General features: G+C 45.4%; 1 protein-coding gene across 2 annotated transcripts in view; it reads left to right on the forward strand.

Annotated features, from left to right (window-relative positions):
* LOC115174970 (T-lymphoma invasion and metastasis-inducing protein 2-like) overlaps positions 1-20,696 on the forward strand; it is a 64,518-nt gene that overhangs the window by 16,290 nt on the left and 27,532 nt on the right. Inside the window, exons 1-2 of one of the 2 annotated variants that reach the window (XM_029734047.1) lie at positions 18,355-18,524; positions 19,154-20,449. In XM_029734047.1, coding sequence (XP_029589907.1) covers positions 19,160-20,449 — 1,290 coding nt within the window. In that variant the 5' untranslated portion in view covers positions 18,355-18,524; positions 19,154-19,159. Of the gene's footprint in view, positions 1-18,354; positions 18,525-19,153; positions 20,450-20,696 lie in introns of those variants that run through there. The other variant, XM_029734046.1, reaches the window with a different exon arrangement.

Consider the following 20,696-nt stretch of genomic DNA (forward strand, 5'->3'; position numbering starts at 1 on the left):
ATATATATATATATATATATATATATATATATATATATATATATATATATATATATATATACACACACACACACACACACACACAGACGCATTTCCGGGAATACCCACACTTCAGAGCACAGAGTTCCTCTGCTTGTTTACAAACACAGACATACACATATATTTATAGCCTCCATGCTCCACTTAAAAATCCATCCTCAAACTCATTTTCTCTTAACGTGGACAATGTCCACGAATGGCACAGTTGTTCTTATCCTGCTCTTTCTGGTCGCCCAGGGGACTCATCCATCTCCCTAACCCCAGCAGAGGCATATTCCCTGGTGAGAGGGACAGGGAGACAGCCATCACTATAGAAAAAACGAATAATAATGTTGATTCAACATACAATTGTAAGGCAGCGAGCTGCGATGGGATTGTGAGTTTGCGCAACAAAATGTTCACGCACAAACTTTTTGTTGTGAGTTTGCCCAAGAACATTTTTGTTGAGTGAACACACAATCCTATTGCAGCTGGTTGCCTTACAATTGTATGTTGAATCGCTATGTTTTTTTTCTTACAGTGTGTATAGTGTACTACTTTTGACCAGGGCCGAAATGTGGTTGTGCATCATTAGTTTTCCTCTTGTTATGTCAGTCACTGACAGTCACTCAATTAGCCCATGTAAGCAACAAAGAAATGTGATGGTTAAGTTAGTCTAGCCAGCTATCTAAACTTACCGTAATTTACGGACTATTAAGCGCACTTGAATATAAGCCGCACCCACTGAATAAAAAAAAAATATATGTTTTGAACATAAATAAGCCGGACATGTCTATAAGCCGCAGGTGCCTACTGGTACATTGAAACAAATGAACTTTACACAGGCTTTAACGAAACACGGCTTGTAACAAAAATAAATAGGCTTTAACGAAACACGGCTTGTAACAAAAATAAATAGGCTTTAACGAAACACGGCTTGTAACAAAAATAAATAGGCTTTAACGAAACACGGCTTGTAACAAAAAATAAAAACTTAGCAGTAAGCTTTAGTTGTCTTTTTGCACTGAGTCAATTCCTCACGCTGCTGTTTCCAACGTCTTATCATCGACTCATTAAGACCAAGCTCCCGTGCAGCAGCTCTATTTCCTTTTCCAACAGCCAGATCAATCGCCTTCAACTTGAAAGCTGCATCATATGCATTTCTCCGTGTCTTTGCCATGATGAGGGTGACAAAATGACTACCGTAATCAGAATGATGGGAAGTTTGAGAGCGCTCGATTTAATCTAAACAGTAAACAAAAAAGTTGTTTGACCTTAACCCGTTCGGCAATTTCATTGGTCTAATGAAAGCTTCATGCCGGCAAAAAACTGAGCACGTCACAGAATGTGTTTTTTTGGAGGAAAAAAAATTGAAAGCGGGAAAAATCCATATATTAGCCGCGTCATTGTTTAAGCCACGAGGTTCAAAGCGTGAGAAAAAAGTTGCGGCTTAAAGTCCGGAATTTACGGTACTAGTAATGATGGCCAAATTACCAACCAGGCACGAAGGTCAAGTGCCCAGGGGCCCCACATTGATTTTGTTAGTCACTCACTCAGATATTGTATTGACATGGCATAAATCATGGCAAAATGTGTAGAATTTCAGGATTTTTTCAATAAAATAGCTACATTTCCTCTCCGCCTGATGGCAGAATGTGTAGAATTGCAGAAAACTTGCTTTAAAACTGCAACATTTTCTCTAAGCCTCATGGCAACATGTGTAGAAATGCAGGAAATGTACTTTAAAACGTAAAAACGTTCTCTCAAGAGGGGGGCCACTAAAATGTTTTGCCCCCAAAAGGCTGCTTCCTACAATGGATATCTGGGAACCTTCCTTGACCCAAATAAAAAATGCAAGGGTTGGAAAGGGGTGTGTGTATGTGTGTGTTCATGCATGTGTATGAACAAGTGTATGAACTGTGTATGTATGTGAGTCAGTATGTATGTGAGTCAGATACACATCTTTTCCCCCGTGTATCAGTTTTTCCCACTCCCCCACATTCCTTCTTATTTCTTCTCCATCAGCACTGTTCAGTGGTATCTCTCTCAGTTGATGTTTTGGCCTCGTGTCCTGCTCCTTTCTGGCTCCAGTCCTTATTGTTTTCCATTCTGTGTGGCTGGATCCCCAGCCTTTCCCAGTGTTGGATCTCCAGCCTCTCCCAGTGTTGTATCCCCAGCCTCTTTCAGTGTTGGAACTCCAGCCTCTCCCAGTGTTGGATCCCCATTCTCTTTCAGTATTGAAACTCCAGCCTCTCCCAATTTTGGACCTCCAGCCTCTCCCAGTGTTGGATCCCCAGCCTCTTTCAGTGTTGAAATTCTAGCCTCTCCCAATGTTGGATCTCCAGCCTCTCCCAGTGTTGGATCCTCAGCCTCTCCCAGTGTTGGATCCCCAGCCTCTCCCAGTGTTGGATCTCCAGCCTCTCCCAGTGTTGGATCCCCAGCCTCTCCCAGTGTTGGATCCCCAGCCTCTCCCAGTGTTGGATCCCCAGCCTCTCCCAGTGTTGGATCTCCAGCCTCTCCCAGTGTTGGATCCTCAGCCTCTCCCAGTGTTGGATCCCCAGCCTCTTTCAGTGTTGGATTTCCAGCCTCTCCCAGTGTTGGATCCCCAGCCTCTTTCAGTGTTGGAACTCCAGCCTCTCCCAGTGTTGGATCCTCAGCCTCTCCCAGTGTTGGATTCCCAGCCTCTCCCAGTGTTGGATCTCCAGCCTCTCCCAGTGTTGGATCCTCAGCCTCTCCCAGTGTTGGATCCCCAGCCTCTCCCAGTGTTGGATCCTCAGCCTCTCCCAGTGTTGGATTCCCAGCCTCTCCCAGTGTTGGATCCCCAGTCTCTACCAGTGTTGGATCCCCAGCCTCTCCCAGTGTTGGATCTTCAGCCTCTCTCAGTGTTGCGTAAGAGAGGAGGAGTGCACACTTCTGGAAAAAGGTGGAGAATTGGGACTCATCAGCCTCTGTGGTTCCTGGTAAGCTCAGCTCTGTGACTCTCCCTCCATGTCTGAACATTCACACTCCCTGGAAGGGCGGCCTCTCATGTAAGCCAGGAGAGAAGTGTTCCCATCAAACGAGAGAAGATGTCACACCCTGATCTGTTTTACCTGTCCTTGTGCTTGTCTCCACCCCCCTCCAGCTGTCGCCAATCTTCCCCATTGATATTTGTACCTGTGTTTTCTGTCTGTCTGTTGCCAGTTCGTCTTGTTTGTTCAAGCCTACCAGTGTTTTGTCTCAGCTCCTGGTTTTCCCTAGTCTCTCTTTTTCTCGTCCTCCTGGTTTTTGACCTTTGCCTGACCTGACCCTGTACCCGCCTGACCACTGCCTGAGCCTGCCTGCCGTCCTGTATCTTTGCCCTACCTCTGGATTACCGACCTCTGCCTGACCACTGCCTGAGTCTGCCTGCCGTTCTGTACCTAGGCCTCTGCTCTTGGATTATCAGCCCCTGCCTGCCTAGACATGTCAATTGCCTGCCCCTGTGGTTACAATAAACATTGTTATTTCACACAGTCTACACTTGGGTTTTACCTTGATTCCTGATAGAAGAGACTGAAGTCAGAGGAGAAGTTGGTGAAGTGCTGCTGCACTTTTCAGTAATCAGTACACAGCTTAGAAATACATTTTGAAATATTTGTATTCCAGAAAGCAGGCAGCAGAAATACAATGCATTCGGAAAGAATGTTTTTCATCAAGGATCTCTCTGTACTTTGCCTCATTCATCTTTCCCTTGATCCTGACTAGTTTCCCCGTATTCCTTCTGGAAGGTTCTCCCATCTCCACAGAGGAACTTTGAAGCTCTGTCATAATGACCATCAGGTTCTTGGTCACCTTCCTGACCAAGGCCCTTCTCCCCCAATTGCTCAGTTTGGCTGGGTGCCAGCTCTAGGAAGAGTCTTGGTGGTTCCAAACTGCTTCCATTTAAGAATGGTGGAGGCCACTGTGTACTATGTGCTGCAGACATTTTTTGGTATCCTTCCCGAGAGCTGTGTCTCAACACAATCCTGTCTTGGAGCTCTACAGACAATTCCTTCGACCTCATGGCTTGGTTTTTGCTCTTGACATGCACTGTCAACTGTGGGACCTTATATAGACAGGTGTGTGCCTTTCCAAATCATGTTCAATCAATTGAATTTACCACAGGTGGACTTCAATCAAGTTGTAGAAACAGCTTAAGGATGATCAATGGGAACTGGTTGCACCTGAGCTCAATTTCAAGTCTCATAGCAAAGGGTCTGAATACTTATGTAAATAAGGTATTTCATTTTTATTTTTTTTATAAATTAGCAAACATTTCTAAAAACCTGTTTTTGCTTTGTCATTATGGGATATTGTGTGTAGATTGATGACGGAGAACATTTACTGAATCCATTTTAGGATAAAACTGTAACGTAACAAAATGTGGAAAAGGGAAAGGGGTCTGAATGTTTTCTGAATGCACTGTGTGTGTATGGACACTGTGTTTACTGTGTCTGATAGCTCTCCTGAAGTCTCTGCTGTAGGCTATTCCGATGAAACTTCAGTTGGACGTTCATTCCCAGGTTTTACACTACAGTACTACAGCGTCACAGGAACACATGTGGACAGGATGTTTGACCTTCTGAGACCTGTTCGTCAGATAGGAATGGAGCCCTGCTATTGGTGAGACCAGCTGAGAGGAAATAGCCCTACCCCGACACAGGAAGTGACCTTGTCCTGTGTGGGTATGTTTTATGTACAGTGTATTATAGTCCGTGTGTGTGTGTGTGTGTGTGTGTGTGTGTGTGTGTGTGTGTGTGTGTGTGTGTGTGTGTGTGTGTGTGTGTGTGTGTGTGTGTGTGTGTGTGTGTGTGTGTGTGTTCGTAAGTCAGCAGTGCTAGTGAGAAAGTCTCAAGAGAATGTATTTGTCAGCCCTCACCTCTCAGTGACTGGTCAACAGTATTACTAAGCTGTGTTCACAGTCAGAGGTGCTTCAAACAAGATAACCATTATTTCCATGGCTGTGGACCTCTAGCAGCCATACTGCCATGTTAAGGCTGCACCGTCTACAATAGAAACTAGGGAAATAAAACAGAGAATATGTGGTTTTTAGCTGCTCTACAGCACATTGACACATTTACTTGAAAAATGTTCGCATTCCTCTATGCCTAAAATGACAAGTGACCTTCTGGACAGATAGTAATCAACTTTAAGCCATTAAATCCAGGAATCGTTATACCACTTGGTCTTACAGAGCCCTTTCTCCTGTTTTAGGTTGGTTGCACTGGAATGAAAACACATTTTTTTCTTTCATTTGGCATCTAAAAGGCAGATCAATACTGTTAATGAACTACTTTCGTTTTTTATCACTTTGGAACTATTTTCACAAGAATGTGGTCAAATTTCACAACTCTTAGTACAAAACTGAAAACAGACCATCAAAAAGGCTGTTTTTTTCAAAACTTTAAACACATTATCAGTTGATGAAGTACAACACACAGAATCACACAGTAACTTTTTCAGCAAACCTAATCAGTGTTTCATCTAGAAATACCTTTCATATAAAGTAATTGCGTTTCACAATGAAATGCTCACAAAACTTTTCATATGATTGTCTTCTCATTTGTATAAATACATTTGACCATCACTTAATCCAACTGCGCTTAACCGTTTGGTAAACCTATAGATTTTAAACTGGTTTGTCTGCTATATATGGATTTTGAGATGTCCGATCCAGAGATGTCCGATCGGGTTCAAGTCCGAGCTCTGGCTGGGCCACTCAAGGACATTCAGAGACTTGTCCCGAAGCCAGTCCTGTGTCGTCTTGGCTGTGTGCTTAGGGTCGTGTTCCTGTCAGAAGGTGAACCTTCTCCCCAGTCTGAGGTCCTGAGCGCGCTGGAGCAAGTTTTCATCAAGGATCTCTCTGCACTTTGCTCCGTTCATATTTGCCTCAAATCCTGACTAGTCTCCCAGTCCCTGCCGCTGTAAAACATCCCCACAGCATGATGCTGCCACCTCCAGATGTGATGCTTAGCATTCAGGCCAAAGAGTTCACTCTTGGTTTCATCAGACCCAGAGAATCTTGTTTCTTATGGTCTGAGAGTCTTTAGGTGTCTTTTGGCAAACTCCAAGCAGGCTGTCATGTGCCTTTTACTGAGGAGTGTCTTCTGTCTGGTCACTCTACCACAAAGGCCTGATTGGTGGAGTGCTACAGAGATGGGAGAACCTTCCAGAAGGACAACCATCTCCACAGAGGAACTCTGGAGCTCTGTCAGAGTGACCATTGAGTTCTTGGTCACCTCCTTGACCAAGACCCTTCTCCCCCGCTCTAGGGAGAGTCTTGGTGGTTCCAAACTTCTTCCATTTAAGAATGATGGAGGCTCTGTGTTCTTGGGGACCTTCAATGCTGCAGAAATGTTTTGGTACCCTTCCCCAGATCTGTGCCTTGACATAATCCTGTCTCGGAGCTCTACGAACAATTCCTTTGACCTCATGGCTTGGTTTTTGCTCTGACATGCACTGTCAACTGTGGGACCTTATATAGACCGGTGTGTGCCTTTCCAAATCATGTCCAATCAATTTACCACAGGTGGACTCCAATCAAGTTGTAGAAACATCTCAAGGATGATCAATGGAAACAGGATGCACCTGAGCTCAATTTCGAGTCTCATAGCAAAGGGTCTGAATACGTATGTAAATAAGGTATTTCTGATTTTTATTTGTAATACATTTGGAAAAATGTGAACCTTGTATCTTGCATTGTTTGCTATTGGATTAACTGGTAGTTAAAACTACTAAATTATATCATTATGTTGTGTTTTGGTAATTAAACCAATGTTCTCATTACATGTCACAATAAACATATATTATGAATCAATGGTTGTGTGGAGAGATGTTTACAATCCAAATGAAGACACAAGAACAGGTTTTGAATAAAAGACTGGCTGTGTTACAAGTGTGACCAGCTTGAAGTTTTGTACTTAGAGTTGTGAAAATGTACCACATACTTGTGAAACTAGTACCAAAGCGACAAAAAATGAATAGTGAATTGACTCCAAGCCCAAAGTACTTAGAGTGTGCGCGTGTGCTTACGTGCATTCTTGTGTGCGGATCTGTGCGTGAGGGAAGGCATCGGGTTTGCCTGTGGTATCCCTGTGTTTACATGGGGCTCAGCCTTAACCAGCACATCCTGCTCATTAGTGTGTGTGGTGTTGCACAGCAGTACACAGCTCGGACCCAAGTGCTAAGCTATTGCTGGAGCAAACCCAGCATGCCTCACTCTGCCTCTGACTAGAGATGAATGGGCCAAATCTGAAAGTCTGAAAGCGTGTGCTGAATATACACCCACAGTGTTAACTCTTCCCCACCGTATAGTAACTGACAGACTGATCATGCCATCATGGATGAGTTGAATGCCTGAATAAAGTCATGAATAAATAGCATAACATAATGTCGAAAAATCGAATTTTTTTTGTGTGCAAATGAATCTAATGTTTTGATTTTGGTCAACACATCAGTTCTGAATGCAGTGGTTTCAAGGACCTTTGAGTGGAATCCCGGCCTCTGCCTCTATAGAAATGCACAACCTGAAGGTGCTGCAGCATTTAAAAAGATTCTCCAGTTGTTACTAATTCCCTGCCGGTAACTGTTATCAGCACTTCACAATCCTTTCAAGTTGCACACTCCGCTCCCCATCCCCCATGACCAGAGCCTGAGAGACTGGGGGTACCATAAACTAGCCTCTCACTCAATTTCAATTCAATTCAAAGGGCTTTATTGGCATGGGAAACACATGTTTACATTGCCAAAGCATGTGAAATAGATAATAAACAAAGTGAAATAAACAGCTGGTGTACAAGCGGTAGATCTGTTCTATGTGCCCTATTTCTATGCTTCCCATTGTTAAGTTTAGTTTTTGCTTCTTTTACTTTCGATTTTGGACACCAGCTTCAAACAGCTGAAAATACAATATTTTGGTTATGGAAAAGATATTTCACAGTGGTTTAGATGGTACAATGACTATCTACACTATACTTACCTGTTTTGTCACATAAACTGAAACTAGGCAAACTATTATAATTTTAGCAACCAGGAAATGCTAATTGTTTGCTTATCTTAGCTTTATATTTACACAGTCCTTACCAGTGCTCTTGCTGTGCTATTGTATTGGATTCATGCTATGCTAATTGTGTGCAGTCTATTCATCACTGTTTATCTCCTGTATTACAGAACCACATCCTTCCCACATCTATTTCCTGTCTGTTGTGTGTAACGCTGAGGTGCCAGCAGGTCACAGATCAGCCCAAACTGAGAGCATCTTTCTTTCACCAGTACTTTTGTATACTTTTTAGCCAGTAGTTCTGAATGTAGTGCTCACGAGCCAAAAGGGTCCCCAAAAATTGCGTACTACGTCACATGTGGAGATATGTGCACCCCCGCCATTGCTCTCTCTCTCTCTCTCTCGGTCTGCTGTGTGTGCATCTTGCTAGCTGTCACTGAAATGGCAAGGGGCTGAAGATCATTGGCTAGAACTCTAATTCCTCGAGTGTCAATTTGGTTTGACATTCGATATCCCTATGGGGCTAGTTAGGGACCGTCAGTAAATTACACAATGTACATGGGACAATATTTTTAAAGGACAATCTCTCCAAATTTTTATGAATTAAAAACCTCCAACCAACTATACATTCTAGAAATTCATATATAAATATGGAAAGCTTTTAATGAGACAACTAAAAGATGTGCAACATGCAAATATTGTCCCATTTACATTGTGTAATTTATTCACGGCCCCTAACTAGCCCCAGAGCAAGACTACCAAATGTCAAACCAACTTTGCCATGGTTGCACACCAGCCATTTGAAGCTAATTGGCGGAAAAGATGTCTAGCACTAGCTAGCCTAGACCTTGTTAGACTGTTTTTAATTATCTAGAAGGGTGAGTGACTGTAACTGTAATGTTTTGGCAGAGTGAATGTACAAAGGCTTGCCAGGTGTGAACACACACACAAGAGACACCCACAACTACTTACACTATAAGACATACAGATGCAGTATATAGAAGTGAGCATCACTATGGAGACGGCTGTATCAATCGTCAGAGAAAGTCCGAATGCATCAGAGAAAGTCACCGCACAGGACTGGCCAAACATTGATGGGCCCTGGTAAAAAGTTGTACACTAATTAGGGAATAGTGTGATATTTGGGATGCTGTCTGTGTCCTCACCTCAACCCCCATCATGTTTGCTAACAACAGAATGCTCAGGTACAGTGATGGATCGATGAGGTCCAACGCTAATTGACAGCTAACTTAGTTAACCATTCATTAACTGGTGTTGGAGAAATTGACAGGTTGAGGCCTAGGGTGGAAATGGGCTGGAGGTGGCTAAAGAGAGTCAGATTAGATTTAACACCAGGTCAAATATAGTCTGGTTAGTTGATACGGGTTCAACTTTGTTTTGGGAACAGATGATGAATAAGTGAATAAGAAAAACACTGCTTACTAGTAAAATATATGGGCAGTATTTTAATTGAGATCCGCTAGCTTAACTCAGATTTAACTTCCATTGACATCAATGAACAATTTACGCAAAAAATCTGAGTTGCACGTGTTTATCTGAACTCTGAATCTGTCCCTTTATGAGTATGAATAAAAACACCAGACCACATTTGGCCTGAGCAGTTATATTCAGACTTATGGACAAATCAAAAGGGACCAGACCACACCAGACCAACACAGTTTTATCAAGACAACCAGACCAACACAGTTTTATCAAGACGACTAGACCTCACTAGACCAACACAGTTTTATCAAGACAACTAGACCACACCAGACCAACACAGTTTTATCAAGACAACTAGACCACACCAGACCAACTCAGTTTGATCAAGACAACTAGACCTCACCAGACCAACTCAGTTTTATCAAGACTACTAGACCAACACAGTTTTATCAAGACAACCAGACCACACCAGACCAACACAGTTTTATCAAGACAACCAGACCAACACAGTTTTATCAAGACAACCAGACCAACACAGTTTTATCAAGACAACTAGACCAACACAGTTTTATCAAGACAACTAGACCAACACAGTTTTATCAAGACAACTAGACCAACACAGTTTTATCAAGACAACTAGACCAACACCGTTTTATCAAGACAACCAGACCAACACAGTTTTATCAAGACAACCAGACCAACACAGTTCTATCAAGACAACTAGACCAACACCAGACCAACACAGTTTTATCAAGACAACTAGACCAACACAGTTTTATCAAGACAACTAGACCACACCAGACCAACACCGTTTTATCAAGACAACTAGACCTCACCAGACCAACACAGTTTTATCAAGACAACCAGACCAACACAGTTTTATCAAGACAACCAGACCAACACAGTTTTATCAAGACAACCAGACCAACACAGTTTTATCAAGACAACAAGACCAACACCAGACCAACACAGTTTTATCAAGACAACTAGACCACACCAGACCAACACCGTTTTATCAAGACAACTAGACCAACACAGTTTTATCAAGACAACTAGACCACACCAGACCAACACAGTTTTATCAAGACAACCAGACCTACATAGTTTTATCAAGACAACCAGACCAACACAGTTTTATCAAGACAACTAGACCACACCAGACCAACACAGTTTTATCAAGACAACTAGACCACACCAGACCAACACAGTTTTATCAAGACAACTAGACCAACACAGCTTTATCAAGACAACCAGACCAACACGGTTTTATCAAGACAACCAGACCAATACAGTTTTATCAAGACAACTAGACCACACCAGACCAACACAGTTTTATCAAGACAACCAGACCAACACAGTTTTATCAAGACAACTAGACCACACCAGACCAACACAGTTTTATCAAGACAACCAGACCAACACAGTTTTATCAAGACAACCAGACCAACACAGTTTTATCAAGACAACCAGACCAACACAGTTTTATCAAGACAACCAGACCAACACAGTTTTATCAAGACAACCAGACCTCACCAGACCAACACAGTTTTACCAAGACAACCAGACCAACACGGTTTTATCAAGACAACCAGACCAACACGGTTTTATCAAGACAACCAGACCAACACGGTTTTATCAAGACAACCAGACCACACCAGACCAACACAGTTTTATCAAGACAACCAGACCAACACAGTTTTATCAAGACAACTAGACCAACACCAGACCAACACAGTTTTATCAAGACAACCAGACCAACACGGTTTTATCAAGACAACTAGACCACACCAGACCAACACAGTTTTATCAAGACAACTAGACCAACACAGTTTTATCAAGACAACTAGACCACACCAGACCAACACAGTTTTATCAAGACAACCAGACCAACACAGTTTTATCAAGACAACTAGACCAACACCAGACCAACACAGTTTTATCAAGACAACCAGACCAACACGGTTTTATCAAGACAACTAGACCACACCAGACCAACACAGTTTTATCAAGACAACTAGACCAACACAGTTTTATCAAGACAACTAGACCACACCAGACCAACACAGTTTTATCAAGACAACTAGACCACACCAGACCAACACAGTTTTATCAAGACAACTAGACCAACAGAGTTTTATCAAGACAACCAGACCAACACAGTTTTATCAAGACAACCAGACCAACACAGTTTTATCAAGACAACTAGACCAACACAGTTTTATCAAGACAACCAGACCAACACAGTTTTATCAAGACAACCAGACCAACACAGTTTTATCAAGACAACCAGACCACACCAGACCAACACAGTCCTATAAATAGACCGTCAGGTGCATAATATTACCCAGGTCTCCCTACTCAAAGTCTCCCCTCTGCCCTTCTGAATGGTTTGATGGGGTCCAGAGGAGGAAGCAGCTGCGGGACCACACCAAACGTAACATGGGTTTCAGGGGCCCCACCCGTCTGCCCACGCTGGGAGCACAAGGCCCCCTGTCAGGCACTGCCGGGATAGGGAGGAAGCAGGCGCTCTCTCCCTCTTTCTGACAGACAGCTGTTCCCTGGTTGCTGGGTTGCTGGTTCCAGGCGCCCAACCTCCCGCCCTACCTGCCTGTTCTACTCATATCGGAGCTCCTTTGTGTTTTCCCATGCTGCTGCCCTCTCAGTCCTCATCCCACCCACCACAACCTAGGTTGTGTCCCAAATGGCAACCTATTCCCTAGTGCTCTACTTTTGGCCGAAGCCCTATGGGCCCTGGTCAAAAGTAGTGCACTATATAGGGAATAGGGTGCCATTTGGGGGACAACCCCAGTCTACCTTCTCCCCATGTAACCCACCCCCAGCATGTCCCACCCCAGCTACCAGCCTGGGAGATGAGCTGAGGCAACATGTCTTAATGATATTTGAAGAACTCTGTTGATACACAAACTGTCTGCCGACACTGACAGCTAGACAATTGTTTTGAAATGAATAAATGTACTGGCAGAGCGCAAGGGGAAAATCATTTCCGGGAATGTCTGGTGTTATTTGATCAGGCACTGCAATGTAGTCAGTCAGTCACCCTCGGGCTTGGGAGAGATACAGCAGGATCATGTAAAACCAGTTTCTTTGTGTCTGAATAAAGAAGCTCAAAATAACACAGACTAATATGTGTGAGAGATGAGAGATGGATGTTAGGAATGTCCTCTTCCTGTCTGTACCCTTTCACCATCCCAGGCAGCCAGACACCTGTGGCCAACAATGGGCCCTCTTCTTCTCTCTCTGTCTTTCTCACCCTGTTCCTCTGACCCTGATCTTCCATGTGTCTGTGTGTGTGTGTGTGTGTGTGTGTGTGTGTGTGTGTGTGTGTGTGTGTATATTTGGGGTCTCCCAGCCCAAGTGTTGTATCATGGTCCTCTGTAGCTCAGTTGATAGCAGAGTATGTGAGCAGAGCTGAGCGAGGAGTGGAGCATGCCCAATTTGACTGGAGCGCGGAGCGAGATTCCCAAAGGCTGGAGCGTCGCCGCTCCAATAGAGCTCACTTCATGAGCTCAGGGCATGCATGACGCAGCATGCATTTGTAGTCAGTCTACTTGTGTGCTGCTATAGCCCCTTGCTTTAGCTACTGTCATGGAGTTCACTAAATATTTTCATAAAATAACTGATAAAACACACAGGTGTAAAAATCAAGGTGACTTAGAAAGATGAGGAGCAAGAGAGGGAGTGTGGTGATGTATTGTCCACAACTAAAGAATCATTGTGGAATTTGAAAAGACATCCCAAAAGTATGATGCTGTACTAACTACGCGCTAACAGAAAGGAACGAGGTGGGTTGATATCTAAGTGTGTCATTGTAGCAAAGTATTTATAAACTAAAACTGAGATCTCTTAAGAGTTCAAAACCAACTGGTAGGTCCAGGTAGTCACAAAAATAGATGGGTGTTGGTTAAATTGTGATTTTAATTCATGGAATTCAGAGAGGCAGTTATTTTTCTGTGAGCTAGGAGCAGTTTTTAGCCAAGCGGTTGGAAAGGATGTGGAGCGCCGGAGCATTGCGCAGCGCTCCATGAGCTCAACTCTCCTCACATAATCTGGTTGGTAGACCATGGCGCTTGTAACACGAGAACTGTGGGTTCGATTCCCGGGATAGAGGGAGACCACAGCAGAGTGTCCTGAGGAAGAGAAGGAGAGAGAAGGAGAGAGGGAGACCTCAGTAGAGTGTCCTGAGGAAGAGAAGGAGAGAGAAGGAGAGAGGGAGACCTCAGTAGAGTGACCTGAGGAAGAGAAGGATAGAGGGAGACCACAGCAGAGTGACCTGAGGAAGAGAAGGAGAGAGGGAGACCTCAGTAGAGTGTCCTGAGGAAGAGAAGGAGAGAGGAGAGAGGGAGACCTCAGTAGAGTGTCCTGAGAGAGAGAGAGAAGGAGAGAGGGGGACCACAGCAGAGTGTCCTGAGGAAGAGAGAAGGAGAGAGGGGGACCACAGCAGAGTGTCCTGAGGAAGAGAGAAGGAGAGAGGGGGACCACAGCAGAGTGTCCTGAGGAAGAGAGAAGGAGAGGGGGACCACAGCAGAGTGACATGAGGAAGAGAGAAGGAGAGAGAATGAGAGAGGGGGTGTCCTGAGGAAGAGAGAAGGAGAGAGGGGGACCACAGCAGAGTGACATGAGGGAGAGAGAAGGGGAGAGGGGGACCACAGCAGAGTGACCTGAGGAAGAGAGAATGAGAGAGGGGGACCACAGCAGAGTGTCCTGAGGAAGAGAGAAGGAGAGAGGGGGACCACAGCAGAGTGACCTGAGGAAGAGAGAAGGAGAGAGGGGGACCACAGCAGAGTGTCCTGAGGAAGAGAGAAGGAGAGAGGGGGACCACAGCAGAGTGACCTGAGGAAGAGAGAAGGAGAGAGGGGGACCACAGCAGAGTGACCTGAGGAAGAGAGAAGGAGAGAGAAGGAGAGAGGGGGACCACAGCAGAGTGTCCTGAGGAAGAGAGAAGGAGAGAGGGGGACCACAGCAGAGTGACCTGAGGAAGAGAGAAGGAGAGAGGGGGACCACAGCAGAGTGACCTGAGGAAGAGAGAAGGAGAGAGGGGGACCACAGCAGAGTGACCTGAGGAAGAGAGAAGGAGAGAGGGGGACCACAGCAGAGTGACCTGAGGAAGAGAGAAGGAGAGAGAAGGAGAGAGGGGGACCACAGCAGAGTGTCCTGAGGAAGAGAAAAGGAGAGAGGGGGACCACAGCAGAGTGACCTGAGGAAGAGAGAAGGAGAGAGAAGGAGAGAGGGGGACCACTGCAGAGTGTCCTGAGGAAGAGAGAAGGAGAGAGGGGGACCACAGCAGAGTGACCTGAGGAAGAGAGAAGGGGAGAGAAGGAGAGAGGGGGACCACAGCAGAGTGACCTGAGGAAGAGAGAAGGAGAGAGGGGGACCACAGCAGAGTGACCTGAGGAAGAGAGAAGGAGAGAGGGGGACCACAGCAGAGTGACCTGAGGAAGAGAGAAGGAGAGAGAATGAGAGAGGGGGACCACAGCAGAGTGTCCTGAGGAAGAGAGAAGAAGAGAGGGGGACCACAGCAGAGTGTCCTGAGGAAGAGAGAAGAAGAGAGGGGGACCACAGCAGGGTGTCCTGAGGAAGCGAGAAGGAGAGAGGGGGACCACAGCAGAGTGTCCTGAGGAAGCGAGAAGGAGAGAGGGGTCTCTGGGCTTTGTCTCTGTCAGTAGTACACATACTGCTACTGACAGTGTGGAGATTTGAAACCTGCGAATCATTGCCTTCTTGACAACTCTACATGCACATTATTATTCTAAACAACTTTATGATCATTTATTTAATAGTTTTGCATTTTTCTGTGAACGTGTCCATTTACAATGAATAATTCCATTCTCAGTCTGATGATTCATATGTCATAAACTAAACTTCAGCTTGTGTGTTATTACAGTATTAGCTCATAGCAGTAGATTTTTAGTTGGGAGTTCTTGGCCGCAGCAGATGGGTTCTAACGACATAAAGCTGATGAAGAGAAGAGCCTGTGCCAGGTTTTAACGATCCATTTGGAACGCTGTCAGGTTGCTCTCTGTCTGTGCCAGCTCTCTATCCCCTCAAATGTTATTTGTCACATGCGCCGAATACAACAGGTGTAGACCTTACAGTGAAGTGCTTACTTACAAGCCCTTAACCAAAAATGCAGTTTTAACAGAAATATGCAAGTATTTACTAAATGAACTGAAGTAAAAATTTATAATAATAAAAATTTAAAATTTAAAAAAATAAAATATACAAAGTAAAAAAAATATCTTTTTTAATAGAATTGTGTTTTAAAAATTGTATTGAATTATTATTTTTTTTTTCTTAAAATAAATCATAGAAATATAACAAATAATTTGATCTGTTGGGGTGGTATGCAAATTGGAGTGGGTCTAGGGTTTCTGGGATAATGGTGTTGGTGTGAGCCTTTCAAAACACTTCTTGGCTACAGACGTGAGTGCTACAGGTCAGTAGTCATTTAGGCAGCTTACCTTGGTGTTCTTGGGCACAGGGACTATGGTGGTCTGCTTGAAACATGTTGGTATTACAGACTCGGTCAGGGACAGGTTGAAAATGTCAGTGAAGACACTGGTCAGCGCATGCTCGGAGTACACGTCCTGGTAATCCGTCTGGCCCTGCAGCCTTGTGAATGTTGACCTGTTTAAAGGTCTTACTCACATCGGCTACGGAGAGCTTAATCACACAGTCATCTGGAACAGCTGGTGCTCTCATGCATGCTTCATTGTTGCTTGCCTCAAAGCGCGCATAGAAGTAATTTAGCCCGTCTGGTAGGCTTGTGTCACTGGGCAGCTCGCAGCTGTGCTTCCCTTTGTAGTCCTTAATAGTTTGCAAGCCCTGCCACATCTGACGAGTGTCGGAGCCGGTGTAGTACGATTCAATCTTAGTCCTGTGTTGACATTTTGACTGTTTGATGGCTCGTCGGAGGTCGTAGCGGGATTTCTTATAAGCGTATTAGTGTCCCTCTCCTTGAAAGCGGTAGCTCTAGCCTTTAGCTCAGTGCGGATGTTGCCTGTAATCCATGGCTTCTGGTTGGGTTATGTACGTACGGTCAGTGTGAGGACGACATCGTCGATGCACTTATTAATTCAGCCGGTGACTGATGTGGTACTCATCAATGTTATTGGATGAATCCTGGAACATATAATAGTCCTAGAGCTTAGCATCCGCTTCATCGAACCACTTCCATATTGAGTGCGTCACTGGTACTTCCTGTTTGAGTTTTTGCTTGTAAGCAGGAATCAGGAGGATAGAGTTATGGTCAGATTTGCCAAATGGGGGGCAAGGGAGAGCTTTGTATGTGTTTCTGTCTGTGGAGTAAAGGTGATCTAGAGTTTTTGCCTCTAGTTGCACAGGTGACATGCTGGTAAAAAATGTGAAAAGACAGATTTCAGTTCCCCTGCAATAAAATCACCGGCCACTTGGTGCTCCACCTCTGGATGTGCATTTCCATGTGTGTTTATGGTCCTATACAGCTCATTGAGTGCGGTCTTAGTATCAGCATCGGTTTGTGGTTGTAAATAGACAGCTATGAAAAATTTGGATGAAAACTCTCTTGGTAAATAGTATGGTCTGCAGCTTAGCAATATGGTCGTTGTGGAGTTCTGCACCAGGGCTCATTGTGCTTGAAGAATGCTAGGGTCAAGGGTGACATGGGGGTGATGGGGCTTCCCCTGCGAGGGAGCAGGTGGCCTATAGGAGAGGCACAACAAAAGTGTTGACCGCCACCTGCTTGCACCTTTAACCATTCATGGCCTCCTTGTCTGCAGCGCAAGCCGACAACTGTGTCACAAAGCGCCGGTTCCACAGTTCTGCCCACCGCACAGGCCCATAGTCTAGGGTCCCGGCCAAGTGGCAGACCATTGGCTGGCTGAAAGCTCCGCCCGCCAGCCTTTTAACACAGACAGCGAGTGCCGAATACAACCTGTCCTGCTGCTGCTCTGAATGACTGATGTGATAATGACTTTGCTGTTCTTCTGTCCTTCTCAACATTGTAGAATGTAGCCTAATGACTGGAGTCAACCAGTTGCTATTTTCTCTGCTTCCTGATCGGTGCTTCCTGTTGGGTGTAATTGAAGGGGTCAAAGGTTGTGGATGTGTTTAAGGTCAGCAGTGTGATGAATTCTCACCCTGCTTTGTGTAACCAAGGGCTCTGTCCTCCTCTCCTCTCCTTCTCTCCTCTCCTCCTCAGTATGAATGAGGCCAGGACAGGACAGGCATAGTGCTGCTTTAGTTTACTGATGGAACACGGTGAACCTTAGGCCACTCCGACCTCTGACCCCTCTCTGTCTCTGTCAGGAAATGAGAACTCTGGGCAATATGCCAAAAGTCTCTGAGGGTTTATCTGTTTCAGGAAACACTGGGGTTGATGTCATTGTATTTCAATGTCTGTAATTGTTTTACCTCATGGATATGTTCTCTTTCATCCTTTTTGGAATGATCTTGAGCTGTTGGGAGATTTCTAACTTGTGTTATTTTTTTTAAGTTTAAATCTGACTTTATGAAGAACTGAGAGACGTTGCTCACGGTGATGCTTGAAATAGCCTTGTCTGATAACTTAAACTGAACGGTCTTAGAGTCGAGAGTTTCTGTTTTTAAAAAGGAAAGAAAATTGCTCGGAATTCCTGAGAACCAAAATAAACAGGCGACAGAATGAAGTCCGCTTTTAAAAAGTCTCTTCAGCAGCTCAGTAGCAGTACGTCATGGAAGGAGGCTGAGTGGAGAGGGGGGGTGGCCAAGCCATGGAACAAGGGGTGTTTAGATTTAGAGTGGGGGTTGCAAAGGGGGTCCTCCTAACCACAGTGGGCTCACATACAAGGCAGACTGTGTGTGGAACTGACCGAAGTCCCTCCCTCCTCTGTTTCCTTACAGATGAGCTGGAGACAGAGAGAGAGAGATGGCGAGAGCAAGCGAGTGAGCAGCTGTGTGTGTGAGTGTGTATGTGAGAGAGGTGCTGAGTTCTGAAGCGATCACACAACAGGACAGAGCCCAGTTAGCGCTGCTGAGACGGACTATGCAGAGTAGTGTCTGAGTTTGTCCTGAGGATAGACACCAAGTGGTAAGATAACTTTACATCTGGTGTGTGTATACTCTAGTTTGTTGTTTTTATGTGCTTTTGTTTTCATTTAACCTCGTGATTTAATTCAGTTTTATTCAAATGTATGTGATTTCATTTCATTTTATTTACCTTTATGTGATTTCATTTGATTATTATTTAATTTTTTTTAACCATTTAACTATTTGTCAGACGGCAGTCAAGCATCAATCATCATGTCACCAGAATAAGACCCTCGATATTTATTGGAAAGCAGCTTCAAGCTCATCACCGTACACTTTCACCACTCTGTGAAGTTCATCATAACTTATTACATCTGTTGCCTAATAAACTGCATGGTTTCTCGAGTCGTAGTGGGAGGACCACACACCATATTGTCGCTTGACTTTGATATGATGGTTATTATATCAATATTTGCGCAAAAATGCATTTCCACCACCATTTCCCGCATAATTAATTTTAGCGACACAAAAAGATCCCGCCAAGTCAAACGAACAAATTCCTGTTTCCATCACAGCTGTCCTGACTTTTTATTTTATACGATATGACTTTACTGTGGATGGAAGTGTGATTATTGGCATTCTCTCTTGATTATCTCTCATGCTGATGTTTTGTCTTCTGCCCTACTACAGATCAGAATGGGAAACACTGACAGCCAGTACAGCAACTTCAACGTCCTTGGGAAACCCAAACCCTGCTCTCTAAAGTTCCAATCCATTAAGGAGGAAGTCCTGTCCCCCCATAGCTGGTGGAGGGGCAGCGAGGGGGGCGGCCAGGGGTACAAAACCAGAGGCAAGGGAGGGAGGGTCTGCCAGCAGAAGATCACCCACAACCAGCCTTATGGCTTGTCGCAACACTACGAGCACCACATCACCAAGGAGGGCAGGGGACTGGGAGGGCCCCCAGGAGCCAAGCTGAAGTCCAGCTCTCCGCAGCGTTGTGGCAGAGGGGACAGCCCCCAAGTGACCAGGAAAGGCAGTGGTCATAACGGCTATGGTTTCCTGGAGAGTAGCGGGGAGAATGTGAACGGTCTCGGTGCTAACGGGCAGCGCACCCCTGAGATGACTTCTCTGTGTGAGCCAATAGAGAGCCGCAGCAGCCCCAAGGTGCTCCTCAGTAAGGACGGCAGCATGCGCGTGGAGTTCACCAATGCCAGGAGGATGTCTCTGGAGCCCCAGGGTCTGTCAGGCCACAGCCACAATGCAGTAGCAGCCCCAGAGCCCTCTCTGACTAGGACCAGTAAGGGTAGCTCGCTCAGCTCCGAGGGCTCCTGGTACGACTCTCCTTGGGGGAACACCACAGAGCACAACGACAATGTGTTCACATGTAGTCAGACCGCAACGAGGGACAACAGTAGTGGCTACACCACCTACTCCTCCACGCGCACTGAGGAGACGGGCTGCGGCTACAACACCTTCTCATCCGCCCGTACTGAGGACATGTCCCCGGGGTTCAACCCCAACCTGCTCTTCCAGACCATGGATATTAATGGACAATATACAAACCGAGGGTTTAACAGCAACGGGTATAACTCTTGTTCTTTGGGCCGCACTGAGGACAGTGGGATCGGAGATTCCATGATCCTCTACCGGGAGCAGAGTCAGTTTAGCCTCATCTCCCCTCCCGTGTCCCTATCTGACCTCAGCGTGGCGGTTACATACCCCACCACTCACTTCCAGGACATCCCCCAGTACCGGGCGTCACTGGCCTCGGTGCTGACCCTGGACGTGGTCGACCAGGAGGAGAGCTCAGAGTCGGGCGACCAGTGCTACTCCTCCGCTCACAGTCACACGCTGCCCTGCAGGAGGGTCGCCGCCGAGCCTACCCCCATCGCCGTCAGCAACAGCAGGAAGGACAACCTGAAGAGCCGCATCCAGCGCCTCAGCGACTGGACAGGAAGTCTAAGCAGGAAGAAGAGAAGACTACAGGTTAGGAAGGAGGGGAAGAAAGGGGAGATGGAAGGAGAAGGGGAGGGTACATAGTGAAGGGGAAAGGGAGTGAGACTGGACATGTACTGTAGACTCTTTATCAGATGACCTGTTGCCAGTTATCTATGACATGAGACTGCTGGCTGAGTATGTGGGATAGTAATCTCATTGTTCAGGTTGTTTTGGTCAACGTGATTGGCTGATGGCCGTTGGCTCTTAGATCCAATCAGATGAAACAGAACACTGC

This window comes from Salmo trutta, chromosome 35 (assembly GCF_901001165.1).
Source record: "Salmo trutta chromosome 35, fSalTru1.1, whole genome shotgun sequence".
Classification (NCBI taxonomy): Eukaryota; Metazoa; Chordata; class Actinopteri; order Salmoniformes; family Salmonidae; genus Salmo; species Salmo trutta.